General features: G+C 39.1%; 1 protein-coding gene across 2 annotated transcripts in view; it reads right to left on the reverse strand.

Annotated features, from left to right (window-relative positions):
- Positions 1-4368: 4368 nt before the first annotated feature.
- Positions 4369-17850, reverse strand: part of LOC121905778 (semaphorin-4A-like) — a 30923-nt gene continuing 17441 nt past the window's right edge. For both annotated transcript variants that reach the window (XM_042424288.1, XM_042424287.1), the window contains 7 exons: positions 16812-16993; positions 15288-15426; positions 13552-13741; positions 13322-13437; positions 10622-10785; positions 7420-7490; positions 4369-7155 (listed from right to left, as the gene is read on the reverse strand). In XM_042424288.1, coding sequence (XP_042280222.1) covers positions 6407-7155; positions 7420-7490; positions 10622-10785; positions 13322-13437; positions 13552-13741; positions 15288-15426; positions 16812-16993 — 1611 coding nt within the window. In that variant the 3' untranslated portion in view covers positions 4369-6406. The remainder of the gene's footprint in view (positions 7156-7419; positions 7491-10621; positions 10786-13321; positions 13438-13551; positions 13742-15287; positions 15427-16811; positions 16994-17850) is intronic.

The following is a 17850-nucleotide window of genomic DNA, read 5'->3' on the forward strand; positions in this document are numbered from 1 at the left end:
AAAAACTGTGTATATTTGATAACATGTACACAGTGTGGACTACAATATGTGGGGGAAACTAAAAACTCCATAAATGTGAGATTCACTCAACACAAATACAATATTTTAAGACAAAAAAAGACACACACTCCTCTGGTGAGGCATTTTTTACAACATGGATGGCACTCGGTTCAAGCCACGGTTTTACAGACTAATCCGAAGTGGACTGGAGGTCAGAGAAGGAGGGCAGAAAGAGTCTGGATATCAAAGATGGACACCATATATCCTAGGGGCCTGAATGAGAAGTAATACTGGTCTCGGCAGGGTGCAGTGATGGACTGTGCATCTGATCACGTCGCCGGTTCCCGGCAACGTGTCCCAGCCTTTGATTTCCTAACCCCTAACCCTAACCCTAACCCAACTCTAACCCTACCCTAACCCTAACCCCTAACCCTTTGGTTTGTCCCAGCATGTTGTTGGGCCTCAAACCATGAGGTCACACAGAGAAGGCCTACATGTAACCTGTGAGGCCTGACCACGAGGTGCTTGTTCCTTTGTTTCCCCCGAGACAAAGGAATAGCGCCAAAATGCTGCTTAGACAATGGGAGTCCATTGCAAACTCCATTTCCAAGGATGCTTTGCGATTTTCACACCTCACCAGGGAACAGTCAACATACGGTCTCATTGGCGGAGACGCTCCTGCACAGCGGAGCGTCCTGATGATGCAGTCATGACATCACCGCCCCTTTAAAAACTGAACGTGCTCTGAAGCACACGCCTTTCCCATGTCACTGAGCTAGGGGTAACTCCTGTTCCTCTGTGAGTCAGCTGACTAAAGGGTGTACCCCACGCACGTGTTTTCCCCTCATTGAAGACTCCCCTCACCGGACGAGACGAGACTTCGCCCGTGTTCACCCGAACACATTCCCGGATCCGAGAGAGACCGCTGCTGCAACCAGCGTCCTCAATTTCCTCAAGATGGAAGAAACTTCTTCACCGAGTTGACTCTGCTGTTCTCTCCGCCACGCCGCCGAGAGCCAGCTGCCGTGTTTTTCGCCGACCGTGCGAGAACGGCCACCGTCTGCATCCGAGCCCAGGACAAAGCCGGACATAACGACGGATTACACACAAACCCTGCTCGCTTTCTGAAGCAACCAAGTAAGAGGCATAAGTCTGGGCAGAGGCAGTGTTAGTTGTTTGTTCTTATCAGCATCAGTTGCTGTTGTTTAGCATTTAGCTCTTAGCTTTTGCTATTATTTGTTGTGCTGTTGACGGACCGCTGAGTCCATTTTTCCTGCTTTACTCTGAGGAGTATTTTAAGTTTGCTGCCTGTTTAGTTGTGTTCACCACTCTAGACTGTTTTGTGTTTGTCCCGCTCGGGACTACTGCTGTGTTTGTGCCATTGTGAGTCAGGAAGTAAGTTGCTTTGTCGATTAGAAACCGGACAACGTGCGTTACAGACTGCCGTCCATACGCACACTGTCTGTGGACAAAGGAACCATTTCTCCTCTTCTTACGATCGCTTTCTCTCCTTCTTCTCTCTCTCTTCTGACTAACACTCACGCGCGCGCACACACATACACGCACCGACATCTTTTGCACATCTGATGGTCAGATAACGTCGGACAAAGCTTCGCTTTGTCTTTCCTTATCCGCCATCAGACACGTGTGTTTTTCACAGAAGTGGGTGAGTGCGAGACGCCGACCACCAGGCGGCGCCGTCTTGCTTCTGTCTAACCAAGACACCGCCACATTTCTGCCATCCGGTTCTCGTGCGACGTGACTTCCTCCCATAGTCACGTCCGCGTCGCAGACCGACGACGTCATCATGTCAGGCCCCGTCGCCATCTTGTCGCACACACACACACACGCTTGCGCGCGCACACACACACATAGACACACACACACACATTCATTCCCCTGCATGTGTCCAACCCTGTACAAAGCTGTTTGTGTTTTGTTTGGTGGGATTAGATTTTAGAATAGTTATTTATTGAATGAAGTATTTGTTAACTTTGTTAATTTTGCAAAGTTTAATAAACACTGTTATATCTTTAAAGAGAAGTTCTTCTGTCATTATTGTATGTAATGTTGTGAAAAGTGGCTGATTGAAGGAGTCAGAGCTCGAATTCACCCTTCTTTGTTCATCCTTGAATGTTGATATCTCTCAGATATTAACATTCTAGGTGAACTCCTTTTATGAGACTACCTTGTTTGGTTATTGGTCCCGGTTTCTGGGTGGTGCCCCATATTTGTTAATTCATATTAATAATTCTATTAATTGTTATAATTAGTTAATTATCCTTGATAATTGATAATTATGGCAAATAATCAACTGTGTTCCTCACAGATCCAACAGTTGGTGCTCGAATTATTGATTAAGGTTAACAATATCTTATTTTCATAATTCATAATCATCTATGAAAATTATGAATTATTGCTAATAACGAAACGCACTACTGCCCGTCCCAACAATGTGAAAGAGCTAACACACAACAAAGGCAATACACTGGACCTGGTCATTTTCAAAGGCATTAACATGTCTAACAGCAGTGTCCTTGACACTGAGCTATCTGATTATTCATGTGTTTTCTTTGATATAGCTGTCATGATGGACACTTGTACTAGATCTGAAATTGTCAGGAAAGGCTATTTCAGTAAAATCAGTAGTGTAGCCTTTTCTCAGGCAATCTCTATGCTATCTTCATCTCAATCAAAATCAATGTCAATTGATAATCTTATGGACAACTTTAATTCTACAATTCTATATGTTGCTGATAAAATTGCACCAGTTAGAGTTAAAGTTGTTTCTGGTAAGCAGAAAGCACCATGGAGGATTGTCGAAAATGTAGAATGGAGAAAAGCTGAGTGTAGAGGGCACAAAACTAAACCTCAAATTCACTTTGACCTCTATAAAGAGTCTCCATTATTACATTCAGAGCTGAAAATAACTTCCATTGCACATTATTAATTTGCAGAATAATAATGCTTGCACACTGTTTGGCACTGTAGATAAACTCATCAACCCACAAGTATCAATGCCTCTGAAATTTCACTCTAATGAGTCATGTTATGACTTTGCCTCTTTCTTCACAGAAAAGATTCAAAAGATTAGGCAAACTATCAGTGCTCTCATTTCAGTTAAATAACACGGCTTATCACTCAGGTACCACTAATTTGGTAAAATTGGCTTACTTTGATAACATAAACCTCACAACTCTTGAAGAAATAGTTTCTCATCTCAAGTCCTCCACATACAGCCTTGACTCACTACCTTCAAATTTCTTTAAGAAGGTTTTTAGTTGCCTGGCAACAGATATTTTACAGATAGTCAACAGTTCACTACTACCAGTCTTTACCAGTGCCTTGAAAACTGCAGTCATCAAGCCACTCTTAAAAAAAGCCAATCTAGATCAATCATTACTGAATAATTACACACCCATATCAAAACTTCCATTTAATAGCAAAATTATTGAAACTGCTTTCTTTAGATGACTCACCAACTTTCTTGCTGAAAACAACTATCTTGACACCTTCCAGTCTGGATTCAGGTCCCACCACAGTACTAAGACTGCATATATCAAGGTGTTAAATGACATTAATCTCAACACTGATGCTGGTTAAGTCTATCCTTGTCCTAGACCTCACTGCTGCATTTGACACTATTGGTCACCATGTACTAATAAATAGACTTAAGCATTGTTTTGGTCTCTCAGGCATAGTTTTGAGCCGGTTCAAGTCCTACCTTCAGTCTAAGACTATTTTGTATCAATCGGTAGCTGCACTTCAGAGCACCTCCCAGCAATATGTGGAGGGTTGATTCTGGGACCTCTGTTATTTCATCTTAACATGTTCCCTTCAGCCAATATCATCAGAAATTTTATGGTTTCACGTGTATGTAGATGATACACAGATATATATAGCTGTGTCACCAAAGAATTATAGTTCAATAGACTCCCTGAGACAGTGCATCAAACAAATCAGTACCTGGATGCACCACAATTTCCCCCAATTAAATGAAGATGGAACAGAAGTCATTGTTTCTGGTGCAAAAGAAGAAAGATGTAAGGTCTGTGTTAACCTTAATAGTCTGTTATTGAAAAGTAAAACTCACATTAGTAACCTCAATGTTATCCTTGAGTCAGACCTGCATTTCAGTGCTCACATTAACTCAATAACAAAATCAGCCACCTACCATCTTCAAAATATCACAAACATCAGAGACTTGATCTCACAACATGATCTAAAGAAACTTGTACATGATTTAATCTCTAGCTGACTGGACTACAGCAACAGAGGGTTTAGGTCTGTCTAAGAAATCAATCAGACAGCTTCAGTTGATCCAGAATGTGGCTGCCAGAGTTGCAAGAACCAAAAAAGCTGTTGTTGTTTTTTTAACCTTTTATTCATAGAAGTGACAGGAAACAGAGGGAGGCAGAAGGGGGATCACAGAGGCTGCCAGACAGACATTGCAATTACATGTTGTACCATTGACCATATTAAACCCAAAGGCCACCAGGAAGCCAAAAGTTTCTGCTTTTAACTGAACTTTCAAACACTTAGTCTGAGCTAATACTACACAAGTGGTTACTGTACTGTTGGATGGCATAAAATCAAGTGCTAGAAAATGATTTGGAGTTGTCAATGATTTTTTTCACTTTTAATCAAGCTAGGCTTACAGTTGTCCCTATTTCTGGTCTGTGATAAGCTAGGCTAAATAGATCCTGGAAATATGTCTGTACTGGATGCACAGAGATTAAACTAATTTCTGTCTTCTCAGCTGACAATTAACAGGAGTACTTCACTAAAACTTTAGACAGTTCCTTTTTTTTTTCCCCATTTAAGTTTTTACTGAATTTCCAGAAAGATATAAGCAGAACAGCACAACATCAACACACACACACACACACACACACAGACAAATACAACAAGGTACTCAAAAAATAATAAATTTCCTTGGGGTATTTCTTGTACAGTTCCTTTCAATATCATGACTATAGCCCGACCAATTTATCTGCTGGCCAATATTATTGACCAATAGGGGCCTATCACAGATATATTGGTATCAGCATATATGTTTTCCGATATGCGCCAACATGAAAGCTTTTTTAACAGAACATATAATGTAGAAAACTATGATTTAGAACTGTTGTCATCACATAGTTTGTCCAGCAGAGCATGCTCTGACTCCATTATTTACAATACTCTCTGCACTGTCTGCAGCATACAAGGCAGAGTATGCATCACAGCTGAGCACACGGTGGTGTAAGTAAGTAAGCCTGCTGAGTTATAGTTTGTCAGTAGAGTCAGTATTGTAGCAAATTCAAAGGAATGCATCAGGTAAGGTATGCCCTCCAACCAAACAATTACAGTAATTGCATTTACAAAAGTTAAACTTTAAGAGTCTGGTTTTCTGGTTTTCAGGGGTTGAAAGTTATAGCATATATAGCAGAATATGATGTAACACTGCTGCAGCTGTTCATCTCGACTCAGCAGCAGTGAACCATGACTTGCTGTTTGTAACCGATAATGTTATACATTAAAAATATTTAACAATTAACAATAATTATTGCTAAAGATGACATTTGATAAGCAAGAAAAAAAGCATTTCTGATTAGAGTTCAATCCATTGAAGTAATGGTTTAGAATCAGAACAAAGCTGTAGCATGAAGCTCATAGACAGCTGGACAGAGTAGAGAATACGTGGTTTAATAGAGAGCAGTGGTGGAATGTAACTAAGTACATTTACTCAAGGACTGTACTTAAGTACACTTTAGAGGTACTTGTACTTACCTGTATTTCCATGGCTTTTTAAGCTACTTTATACTTCCACTCCACTACATTTCAGAGGAAATATTTTACTTTTTACTCCACTACATTTATTTCACAGCTATAGTAAGTAGTTACTTCTCAGATCAATATTTTATATGTAAAATATATGATCAGTTAAAATTAGCTGTTATCTCTACACTTAAAAATGTCCATCTAAAAATTGTTCTTTCCTCTATCACCTACAGATGACTGAAAAGTGACAGCAAAGGTGTGGGACTATTTCTCCAAAGATGGTATTATAGTTATCCACAATACATGCAAAGGAAAGACAAGCCAGGGATCTAGCAAATCCAGTCAAAAGAACATCACCAATTTGTTTAAGAAAGCAGCCTTCTGAGTACCTTTGCATAGTCATATTGGTGCATAATCAGTGCATAATCCACATAGAATAGATCTATTTTCTTTCCAGCTGAAAAATTCACAATATCAACTGCCATATCAGTAATCAGTGAATTTTTCCCCTTTGAAATCTGTATCAGTATTGTTCTCAAAAATCCCATCTCGGTCAGGTTCTAATTATGATACAAGCTCTTGAAGGCAAATGCTTTAGCTGAACCAGCAAAGTTTGAATTAAGATGTCCTTCATTAAACAGTGTTACTCCGCCACCTTCAGTTCAGGTCCAGCATCCTCTGGCGAGCTCAGAGAGGGAACACTCTCCATGGATTTATTCAACTTGCTGCCATCCTCCAGACTGACGTGACCATCCAGTTTAGGGTCCGTCTTCCTTTGGCGCCACATGTGGAGCCCAGCTAGAATCAGGATACAGATGCAGGTCGCCAGCATGAGGGAAACAACAACCAGCTCGCTGTGGTAACTCTTCTCTTTTGGAGTGTTGAGTGGTTCCTTCCCAGAGTGAGCATCTTTTCCGGGGGTCGATATGGAGCCCAAACCATCACCATGAGGGGTGTTTTTGAATTTAGGCTCTGCTTTGTTAGTTTTGGCTTTGTCTTCAGTAATGACAGGTTCACCACCTTTGTTCTTTAATGGGTAGTCCCCTGGGTCTCCTGAAGGTGGTATCATAGAGGTCACTGGTATGTCATAGGACTCCTCTGTGGTGTCAGACACATGGTCGACCCCTGAAGCAGGGTTCATGGAACGTGGAGAAACAATCTGTCGGACGTCATAGCTTTTGACTACTTCCTTGTGCCCATCTTCCCATGCTTCGCAGTGGTAGGTTCCAAAGGTGTTGGTTCTGGCATGGAAGGTCAGGTTGCCGTCAGCTGATTGGATGAAGAGCTCCTTTGGAAGGATTTTGAATTGAGGGGAAGTCCAGGTGAGGGTGGCCAGGTTGGAAGGTTTCAGACAATTAAGCCTCACCACTTCATTCAAATGAATGTTGATGTCTGTAGGACACAAATATTAAGATCAGTAGAAGTGAAAGATAGTGATGTGCTGAGTTAGACTCACTGTTTTCCATTTTTATTAAAGGTCAGAGGATTGATGGTAAAGGAAAATAAGAGGACTTAAAGGTGAAATCTATGAAATGTTAGTGAAACTTAAAATCCGGTTTCTAAAATAGCTCCTTAACATTTTGAAGATTATCTCTAACATCCTGTAAACTCTTCACATCTGTCAGCAGATTTCATATCTTTAGATGAAGGTGTTACCTGTGTTCACACTGGCCTCTGTTTGTCCATCACATTCCTCTTCCACATTGCTGTTTTCTAGGACTTGAGTCCTGAGGAGCAAATCAACCACTTGTCAGTCAGCATGCAGGGCCAATAGCAATATTATTTTATTATAGATAATTACTTGAGGCTTATTCCAGCACTATCACACACCAAAAAATCTCCATACATTTGTTCATGTTCTTATTTTAGTCAGTTTCTGAAGGTCAATTGAATCTTCCTTACAAAAAGTTAAACATCTGCCAACTGGGTGAGTCTTTTCACCTGCTTTCAATACAGTTTGTGTCAATATTTTTCTAAAGTCAAGTACCATCTAAATTCAAGGACCTGAAAGCAGGACAGTCTTCTTGTGATCCAGAACCAGTTGAACTACATTTATACTAATTAGCTATTTCCAGACACATTTCTTGAAAGGTCTTTTTATGTAAAATCTGCATGGAGACAAATAAAGCAGCCACCTTAAAATAAAGCTGATTCTTGTAAGTATACTGTAAGTATATTATATGGCATGGCAAGGGAAATTAATTTTTATATAACATTTCATACCTAAAGGCAACTCAAAGTACTTTACAGAGTACACATGCAAAAAATCGTATAGAACAATAAAAGCAAGCAAGCAACTGGTAACCAATGTGGTGATGTGAGAACAGGAGTGATATGCCAAGCTTTTTTGCCAAATCTTCTCTCTTCTCAGTAGTTCAGCCTGCTAGAGATAAAAGGATGTACAAGTTTCTCCAGATCATGTTTTGACATCAAATCTCTGATCCTTGTGATATTTTTAAGGTAGTAGAAGGCTGATTTTGTTATTAATTTAATGTGATTACTGACATTGATATGACACTGATGTTTCTAGCTTGATTTTTACTCCTCAAGATCAGACTGTTAAGGTGAGCACAGACTAGTCACAGACAGTCTTTCTTCACTGGCCCAGAAAACAATGACTGAACTGAAAATTTCAGCATGTCAGGTTTGACTGATCTGGATTGGACCCGTGCGATAGGGCAACTTCAAGCTGGTGTTCCACAAAACCAAGTTGTGGCATTATTTGGAGTGAGCCCTAGTACCATCTCCAAAGTGAAGGCCAAGTTCCATATAAGGAGGGATGTCAGAGACAGGCTGCGAAGTGGGCATCCCAAGAAGACGACACCCCAAGAAGACCATTTCCTCACTCTGTCAGCACTGAGGTACCGTAGGCTGTCTTCTACAGATTTGCAATCAAGGTCTGCAGGACGATATGGCCGACGGCTCTCTGCCCAGACAATCCGGAACAGACTGCACGCAGCCAATCTCCGGTCTCATAGGGCTGCCAGGAGGCCTGCCATGACTGCCCTTCACTGGAACCAGAACATGTGGAGGAACGTTATGTTCAGAGATGAGTCCAGATTCTGCCTACGCTATGCTGATTGCTGCACCGATAGAGTAACATCTTTTGGTGGAGGCAGTGTGATGGTGTGGGGCGGCATCTCCCTCACTGGAAAAACAGGGCTTGTCATCATTGGAGGCAATCTCAATGCAGAGAGATATGGAGATGAGATCCTGCAACCAGTGGCAATCCCATATCTCCAGTCTGGGACCGAACTCTATCCTCCAAGATGACAGAGCTCGCCCATCCGTAGGCAGAGAATCAAGGCAGCATTAGGAGGGTTTGAGATTTAAAACAATTTCTTCAAAAGTTGTGAGGTTTATATCATAATCATTTTTACTACATTAGTTCCAGTTGATTGCTGAGGTTTGTTATTTAAATTAAGTTAAGAAGCACTGATAGTTTGCTTAATCTTTTGTAATCTTTTGTCATAATGTTTCCTTTGAGAAAAAAAGCAAAGTCATTACATGACACAATGAGAATGGAATTCAGGAGGCATCGGTACTTGTGGGTTTGTGAGTTTATCCATAGTGGCAAACAGTGAGCATGTATTATTATTCCCTGAATCAATATTCTAAGATAAGAATAACTGTCTTGCATTTTTTATCTCTAAATAGTAATTGTGAGACTTTCTTTGTAGAGATCATAGTGAATTAGGAGTTTAGTTTTTCACCATTTACACTGTTTTTCAACACATATGACACATGAAGTTTGGTCTGTGGGGTGATCCTCCATGGTGCCTTCCTCTTACCAGAGGTGACTTTGACTCTAATTGGTCTAATTCCCTCAATGACATTTGAGATTTTTGAGTTAAAATTGTCCAGAAGGTCATCCACTGATGTTGAAAAAGAGGGGGGCATCATGGAGATTGCCTGAGAAAATTCTATGCTACTGTATTCACTGATATATTGTTGTTTCAGTCCTAATGCAAGTTTCCACTGTGACAGTCATATCAAACCAAACACAGAAATTATCTGATAAGGCAGCATCAAGTACCATGAAATTGAAGATATTAAGACCTTTGGAGATAATCAGATCCAGTATATGGTCTCTGTTGTGAGTAGGCTCTTTTACATGCTGAGAGAGTCCAAACTTTTCAAGAATAAAGGAAATTCTTGAGCATTCCTATCATTTTGGTTGTCAACATGAATATTAAAATCACCAGTAATAATTACATGGTCAAAGTCAGTTATAGTAATGGAAAGCAATTCTGCAAAGTCATCAAAAAAATGTAGCTGAATATTTCCAACCCAGTCTCACGGCAGTTTGTGAAATAGTCACAAATTTAATCAATAGTCATGTACATGGATACGAAATTTTCATTTTTTTCGTGATACTCAGCACCACTTTCAAACTAATGTATTTCAATTGCTGGTATGTTTTGTGCCTGCACCATGTTTTTTTCTGTCAGTCAGGACTCGGGAGCACAGAAGCTGTATTGTTAGTTCCTTTGTTATTCATTTTTTAACTATAACTTCTACATTACTCATGACCATAACCCATGAACCCAACAAGAACAACAAACACAAACACAAAATGTCAGAGCAAAAATAATTAATATATTTAAACACCTTCATACAACCCCCCCAAAATCTCACAGTCCCTAAAGAACAGTCCACAAAACTAGTGAGTGTGTTGCTCCTCACAATATCTGTCTTCTTTACTCTCCTGCTCTCCTCAAAAAATGAATGATGGATAAAATGAAGAGGTTGAATTTTGACGTAAACCAGGAATGAATCAGTGAATATGCTGTGAATGATGGGTGTTTATGTGGGTGTATACAAGTGCTGAAATTCAGGTTGTCACATGGTCACTTACATGTTTTCAGGACTGCTGTCCAGACCGGTGCAGACCCTCCTGGTCCGGCTCCATCCACAGAGAGGATCTCTGGCCAGGACACACTGGGTACAGCTTCTGTAGATGGAGCATTTGGCCACAGGAACAGCGGTCACGCCCTCCGATGTCCCCACATAAAGAACTCCCTACAACACCAGAAAACACTGAGCTGTGTTCTGTTCTTACATTCAAAACTTTTATCCAACCCAACTTGACCTGATCTATTACATCTAACTTTCAGATAATCATTTAATATATAGCTATATATCACATATAATTTAATTTCCATCTAGGTGGAAAGGCAGTTTTTGCCAGTTTGGTGGTTATGTAGCTCTGACATCATGAAAGATTTTTTGGCCCAATTCTGTTTTCCTTCATGCATACTCCCACTACATGATATTGTCCAACATAACAATGTCAACTGCTATGCAGATGATACACTGTTATATGTTTCCTTTTTTTCAGCGTTCTTCTCTTGTACTTCTCTGACATCAATATAGGAATGGGTAAAGATGTTTAAAAACTGCATAAGGAAACAGCTAATTCTGATGTGACAAAGTAGAAAGACAGAAACACCGGTGATCAAACAGGTCAAAACTCAAGTTACATATTTCAAGTTACATTTACTGAATTTAATTTCTTATTTTAACAAGGTCACCTTTCATTCATCGTAGGAACAGAGCTAGATTTGGACTCCTGTATTTTCCCCAATTTACCAAAAATAAATCTATAAGGAAATATGAGGAAATTCAGAATAATGTGAGAACAATTTTAACTAGAAAATTCTGCAATTTCTAAAGAACATGTAATAACTGACCACATGGTGGCGCTAGAGGTCCTGTTTTACAATATGTTAATATGTACAATATGTATTTCCAAATGGGCCACCTAGTCTTTGAGATATGAGCTTTCAAACATTGCTCCCATAAACCTTCCATTATAAATTTTAATATTTTCAAAAATTAAATTAAGTCACTGGAATACATTAGGAATGAGAAAAGTGATAGCACACATCTCCTTATGGAGATGTACATTTTGACATTGAAACAAAGTTGATACGACAAATCCTGTAGGACTAGTTAGATGCCAAAAAATGGTGAAATAATAATAAATAAAGAGAGGCTCTCACACAACAACTCAGGAGGAAGTTTAAACCTGTGGGTCTGTTTCACCACATTAGCATGCAAGCTGTGATTCTCAACATGAGATCCTTCCCTCTCAGTCATTTTCACACATTTCACTTATTAAAACAAATGTTTTACTTGTGACCCATGCTTGAGGATTCAAGGTTCATGTAGGACTCCTAAATTTATCAGACTATTAGCAAGCAACAATCATTGTGCTGCCATTATCTGTGTGTTCTCACAAATAACTTCTGTGGAACTGGGTCCAGAACCTTTTTACAATCATCTACATGAGACAGATTTCAGCCATGTTGTCAGTCACCTGCTGTCCACACCAGCCACATACCCACTCGCACTTCACCGCCGTTAACTGAAGCATGTTTTTAGACCTCAACTGTCTTTTCTGACCTGCATTGATTGTGAGGAGGTAAGGGAGCACTGTCCAGACTCCTCTGATTGACAGAAGTACTGTGACTGAACAGATCCAGTGTGAGCTGCTGCAGCTGCGTGACTGGTGTAGAGCAGGTGTTACTGAGGTAACAGTGCTAACCACTGAGCCACAATACCACATGTTATAACCTGCAACTGACAGTTAGAATGGAAGATTTAGTTCTTCTGCTGTCAAATACAGTGGAAAAATACAAGTTCCTTTATTTGGAGGGAATTTTGTTGGAAGCGTTTGGTTTGATTCTTCATTACTCCTCAGCAGAAGCAACACAGAACTATTCATTTGGATTGTTGGAGGCATTGTCAGGCCAACAATGCAAATCATTATTATATATTTTGGTCCTGCCATGTCCTGGCTGCCTAAAGGAAGAATATCCACCAGACTTTAGAGGAGGTATTCAGAACCACTATGCCTTTTAGATTTGATGTTCAATACCCGTGCAGTATTCCACATGAGATAAACTCTGAAGACAACATAACTCTTCACTTATGTAAAAAAGCTTTAACTTGTAATGGCTAAAGCCACAAGCTCCCTTGATTGAGGACTGGATAGATCTTGTTCATGAAATATATACAATGGAGAAACTGACATATTCCCTCAGAGTACACCAAGACAAATTTACCAATATATAGTCAAGGTGGACTGACTTTATCAGACCCCAAACACAAGACTTTATGTGAGACAAATGTATATAACCTGAATATTACAGTTCCTCCCAGTTGATTTGTGTCATACATAGTTCTTTTTGGTAGCAGCAATTGATGCCTGAGAAATAAGGCCAGTTGGGATTTTTCTTCTGGAAATCTTATTATTTTTTTCTCATGTTGTTAACAAACATTTTTTGTCATGGTTTTGAAGAAATGTTGAAGAAATGAAAACAGCTCACAATCCAACCAGACAGTATTACAGGGATCAATACTTCAATATAAATCTCTACCTGTTGAAAAATTGATTTAATCTCATTGTAGATATTGCCATATGACCCAACCCTAAAATAAAATTTGTTAAGTATCAGATAGGCACCTCGAGCAACCTCAAAACCACCTGACATTCAGTAATTTTGCCTTTTTTGTAAAATATTTCAACCTCTCAAGAAGGTGTGAGGTTTACCTTGGAGGAGGAGAGGACCATGCTTTTGACCAGCTGAGGTTGTGTGAAGACCTGAATCTCCTCAATGACCTGTGCACCCTGTTCAAACAAAACCACTTTGTGGAGGAATCCAGACTCTGGACATCAGGCAAAAGAGATTGTGAACAATTTTTAATGCAGAATACAGATTTTCAGGTGACATTTCTGTTCCTGTTATCATCATCAGTGTAGTTTAATGTGTGACATCTCACCTGTAAGAAGGAAAAGGATGGTATACTCTTTGCCATTGGCTGCTTGTGTCCTCATTGCAGCCACACGACTGTAGCTCTGCTCTGAATTAACAACAATCGGACCATCTCCGAATGGTTTCACACTGTTGCTGGTCAGGAAACTCCTCTTCACCTCTGCTAAACTAGAATCTGAATCCTTATCTAGTCCACACTGTGAGCAGAACATAGAGAGAGAATCACACAGGAACATCTGTTACTGTTAAACCAGTTATTTAACTCAGGCTCAGAGTGAAAACCAGTCACAGTCAGAACAGCACTGGGCCCAGAATGAAACCCTGAGGGACTCCGTTACCTTTTGTTCTATAATAACAGGTGCATATAACTGTATTTTATTTTACATGATATTTGTATGTATCTTATGTATGTGTTTATATCTTTAATGAAATAGTATGTTGTTAGCAATGTGTTGATGCAAAATGAGTTATTTAACAATACAAAAGGTTGCACTATATTTACATAACATGTTATCTCAGTGTTGAAGAGAGTTGTTTGCTACGTTAATTGTTTATGACATTTTTTTACATTTTGTTTTATCTTAATTCTTCCCGCTTATTTGACTTTCTTCTTCTTTTTAAATGTATTTTAATATTTTAAGTTGTTTAAACTGTCTGTTCTTCCCTTATTCTTACTAACACTGAGCTGCATTTTGTGCATGAAATGTGCAATATAGAAAACGTTTATTACTATAAATACTATAATCATTACAGTCTTAAATTTAATTTCACAGTATTTTGATGCAATCAAACTATCAATGCAACTTTGATATCAATTTAAAGTTCACACAACTGGTTTAAAAGTTAAACCTGATTTAAGACAAAGTCCATATTGGTGCAACACGGCAACATGTATCAACTTATTCTGCATTAGACCCGACATACAGTTTGAAGATGATAGGGATGTGCAGAGAGCCTAGTATTTGTATTTGTACCTATATTTGTTGAGGCAGCAAAATTATTTATATTTGCTTTTGTATTTGAATAAAAGTGGAAAGAGGTGTAAAAATCCAGTTTTTATTTTTATTACGCTTTTAATTTTAGGATGTTAAAGTGTTAAAATAAGTGTTTATGAATAAACTATCATACAAAGGAGGTCCCCACACCAGGTCTCAACTTGAGTCTTTCAGATCATAGAGAACTGCGCTGAGTACTAAACTAAACCAAATGCATCACTGGTGTGCAGACAGACTTCTACTTATTTGTACACCCATAACACAGAGACAGCACAGCGTGTAACGTGTAGAAGAACTTCAAAGGTGATTTTTGCTTTGCACTTTTCATTTACTGCCTATTTTTTACAACCTAACTTTGTGGAAAGGAGAAAGGGAACAACAGGTTATGGAGAGTCCATTGGGAGCACTTCGTTTGTGTCAGTAGTTCAGCTTTATCTCTGGGGAACACCCCCAAATCTGGGAGTGATGTCCAAATAAGGAAATGTGCGTCATGTAGCAGGTGGATGTGACTCCCCTCGTTGAGAACTGCTGATAGACGTAACAGCGGAGCAGAGGAGAGACACTGAGATAGCAATGTAACCGACCTGCGCGCTGGTATTTGACATGTTTTTTTTTCCTCCTGAAAGCAAATAATTTTAAAAATATTTGTACGTAATAAATGCTCGTAAAAAAAAAACAAAACACTATTTGTGCTTTACATAATAACATATTTGTATTCGGGCACACCCCTAGAAAATGACCTCCCCACCTGTCCCAGATAGGAGTGTTTTCCCTGCAGTGGACTCCACTGGTGGGTCTGCATGTTGAAGGTCCTGTAGCTCCCAGTGAATACCGTCTTTAAGTCCTGCAGCTTAAAGACGCACACAGCCGACTCTGGACTCAAGGACCTGAACAACACCAGAGAAAACACTCCTGTTATTACTGATGATATTCATAATAAGAACAATACACTTTCCTTAAAACACTTTTCAATAAGACTTACAAAGTGCCTTATGTGGAAATATCACAATTAAACATAAACATAAACTGTATAAAATTAGACCACTTAAAGTACAAAGAATGAAACAGAATAAGATACCTTACAATAAATTAAGATGAAAATAAACAGAATGGGTAAAATATATTAGTGTTATTTAACCTGTTTGCTGTAATTTCATAACAAATTTTCCAAGTAACTCTAAACTATCACATTAAATATTTACTTAATATTGTATGTTATGTACTTTTTCTTAATATTGTAATTTTGTTTTTATATATTGTAGTTCTCCTGCACTATACCTCCCCAAAGACAATTCCCTACTATGTTGCTTTTCCTTAATACAGTACTGATGTGTTCACATGTACGTGGAAATGGGTCACTGTAACTATTCCCACTCTCCATACTGAACACAGCGATGCTGTAAGAGATGAGGGACAAACGGAGGGATTGTGGTAGTTGTGTGTAAGTTTGGTGATGTTTTTCAGCTTTTACTACTCAAGATTCTCAAAGGAAACTTCAAAGTGTTTTTCTTTGTTGCAGATTTGATATCTGGAGTATTTTTGCAGTCTGCGACTCTTTGAGTGTTTTGACCTCTTGGATCTGCTCAGCCTCTGTGTCTGATAAGACATGGATATAGGTCAGTCTGAGTTTATCTGCTGAGAGAAATGATGAGCAAATGTTTACCAGACATTTCCTCTGAGGTCCTGAAAGCAGAGTTGTGGCTAAAATACAGAAACACAGTGTTTGCAGCTCAGCAGAAGAGAAGCTGAGAGAAAATGTCTGAAAAAGTCAGTCACATCACCAGCGGCTGTCAAAGAGGTCAGTGTGAATAAATACATATATGTGTTTCACTCTGTCTGTAATGTAAGGGAAAAGACACTTCCTGCACCAATGTTCCACGTACATATGGATAAATGTGTGATTTTAGTTGTATAAATAAACTTGACTAGCCTGCTGGCAGCAGCGCCAAAGTTGGTGGTAAGTTGGTTGAGAGTAAGCCATTTCAACATCTACATGACACATACAGTATCTGTAAGATTAGACAACATACTTAACCCCTTTTATAGTGCCACCATCAGACCAAAAGTTCCACTTATACACAAGAATAATAAAATCAAATGAGCACATTGTCTTTTCATAGAAGTCTGGTCAGTAGAAGTTGAGATATCCTTTCTGGAACAAGACGTGGGACCGAAAGACAAAATTATCCAAACAACTTGGCTTTTGGTTCTTTGTTGCATAACCTTTATTCTTGAATTCCTCTGGATGGAGTTTTTATTCTTGTCTTCTTACCACTGGGAGGTGAAGACGCCGTAGAACAGAGTGTCTAAGGTGTTGCTGGTCTCTGGTGGCTGGAGGGTGAACATGTCCTGGAGGATGTTGAAGGGAAGCTGTTTAGGAAACTGACAGAGCAGAGGGGCTTTGGCAAAGGACGTCCACTTCCTCTGCAGAGTCCTCTGTCCTCCAACATCATCCTGTAAAAAAGAGACAACAAACTGTTAAGAATCCCTCTATTCAGTCTCTGTTTCATGAGGCCTGCTTTAAAGTTGAGTTGAAAGTCTTTTTGGATTTGTCAAGTCGAGTCTAAAGTCATCAGACTCATAACTCGAGTCTGACTGAAATTCGAGTCATGTGACTTAAGTCCACATCTCTGTGATGTCCTATTTCATTTTCAGGAACAAGTTAAGAGTTCATTTGCAAAACCTGATAAACACCATCCTTTAAAAAATGACTGTTATGAGTTATTCTTAACACATAGCACATTCTGAACCCTAAATATGTTTTGTCATAAAACCATTCTTTTTCTGTTGTCAATGCAAGTTTATGATTTACAGCAGAAAACGTTAAACACCAGTGCTATTCTTGAACAGAACCCAATAAATCCATTCAATTAATCAGCACACAGTATTCAGGTCAGGTCAGGTGATACAATATGGCGACTATGTTCAGCCAGAGATGCGCTGTCTTAAAGTGAGTTTTGATGTAACTGGCTATGGCAAGCTGTTTTAACATTTAATAGCTAGACTGAATATATAATGCAGACATCTGTAATTCAACTCTTTCTAGTCAAAATGAACTTTTCAGATATCCACGATGACATTCTTGGATTGGAATTGGATTGTAGATATCTGAAATGGGAGGGTTTTTTTCTGGTAGGAATTCTATTGCAGATATCCAGAATGTTCATTTTAGACATCAAATATCTAATTGTGGATATCTGAAATTCAAAGCCCAATACACATGAATGGCAAAAATGGTGTCATTTGTCCCAGGGAGAATGACTTTGTGGATATCCAAAATGTTCATTTTGACTAGGAAGAATTGAATTACA

Source organism: Thunnus maccoyii, chromosome 10 (assembly GCF_910596095.1).
Source record: "Thunnus maccoyii chromosome 10, fThuMac1.1, whole genome shotgun sequence".
NCBI classification, from domain to species: domain Eukaryota; kingdom Metazoa; phylum Chordata; class Actinopteri; order Scombriformes; family Scombridae; genus Thunnus; species Thunnus maccoyii.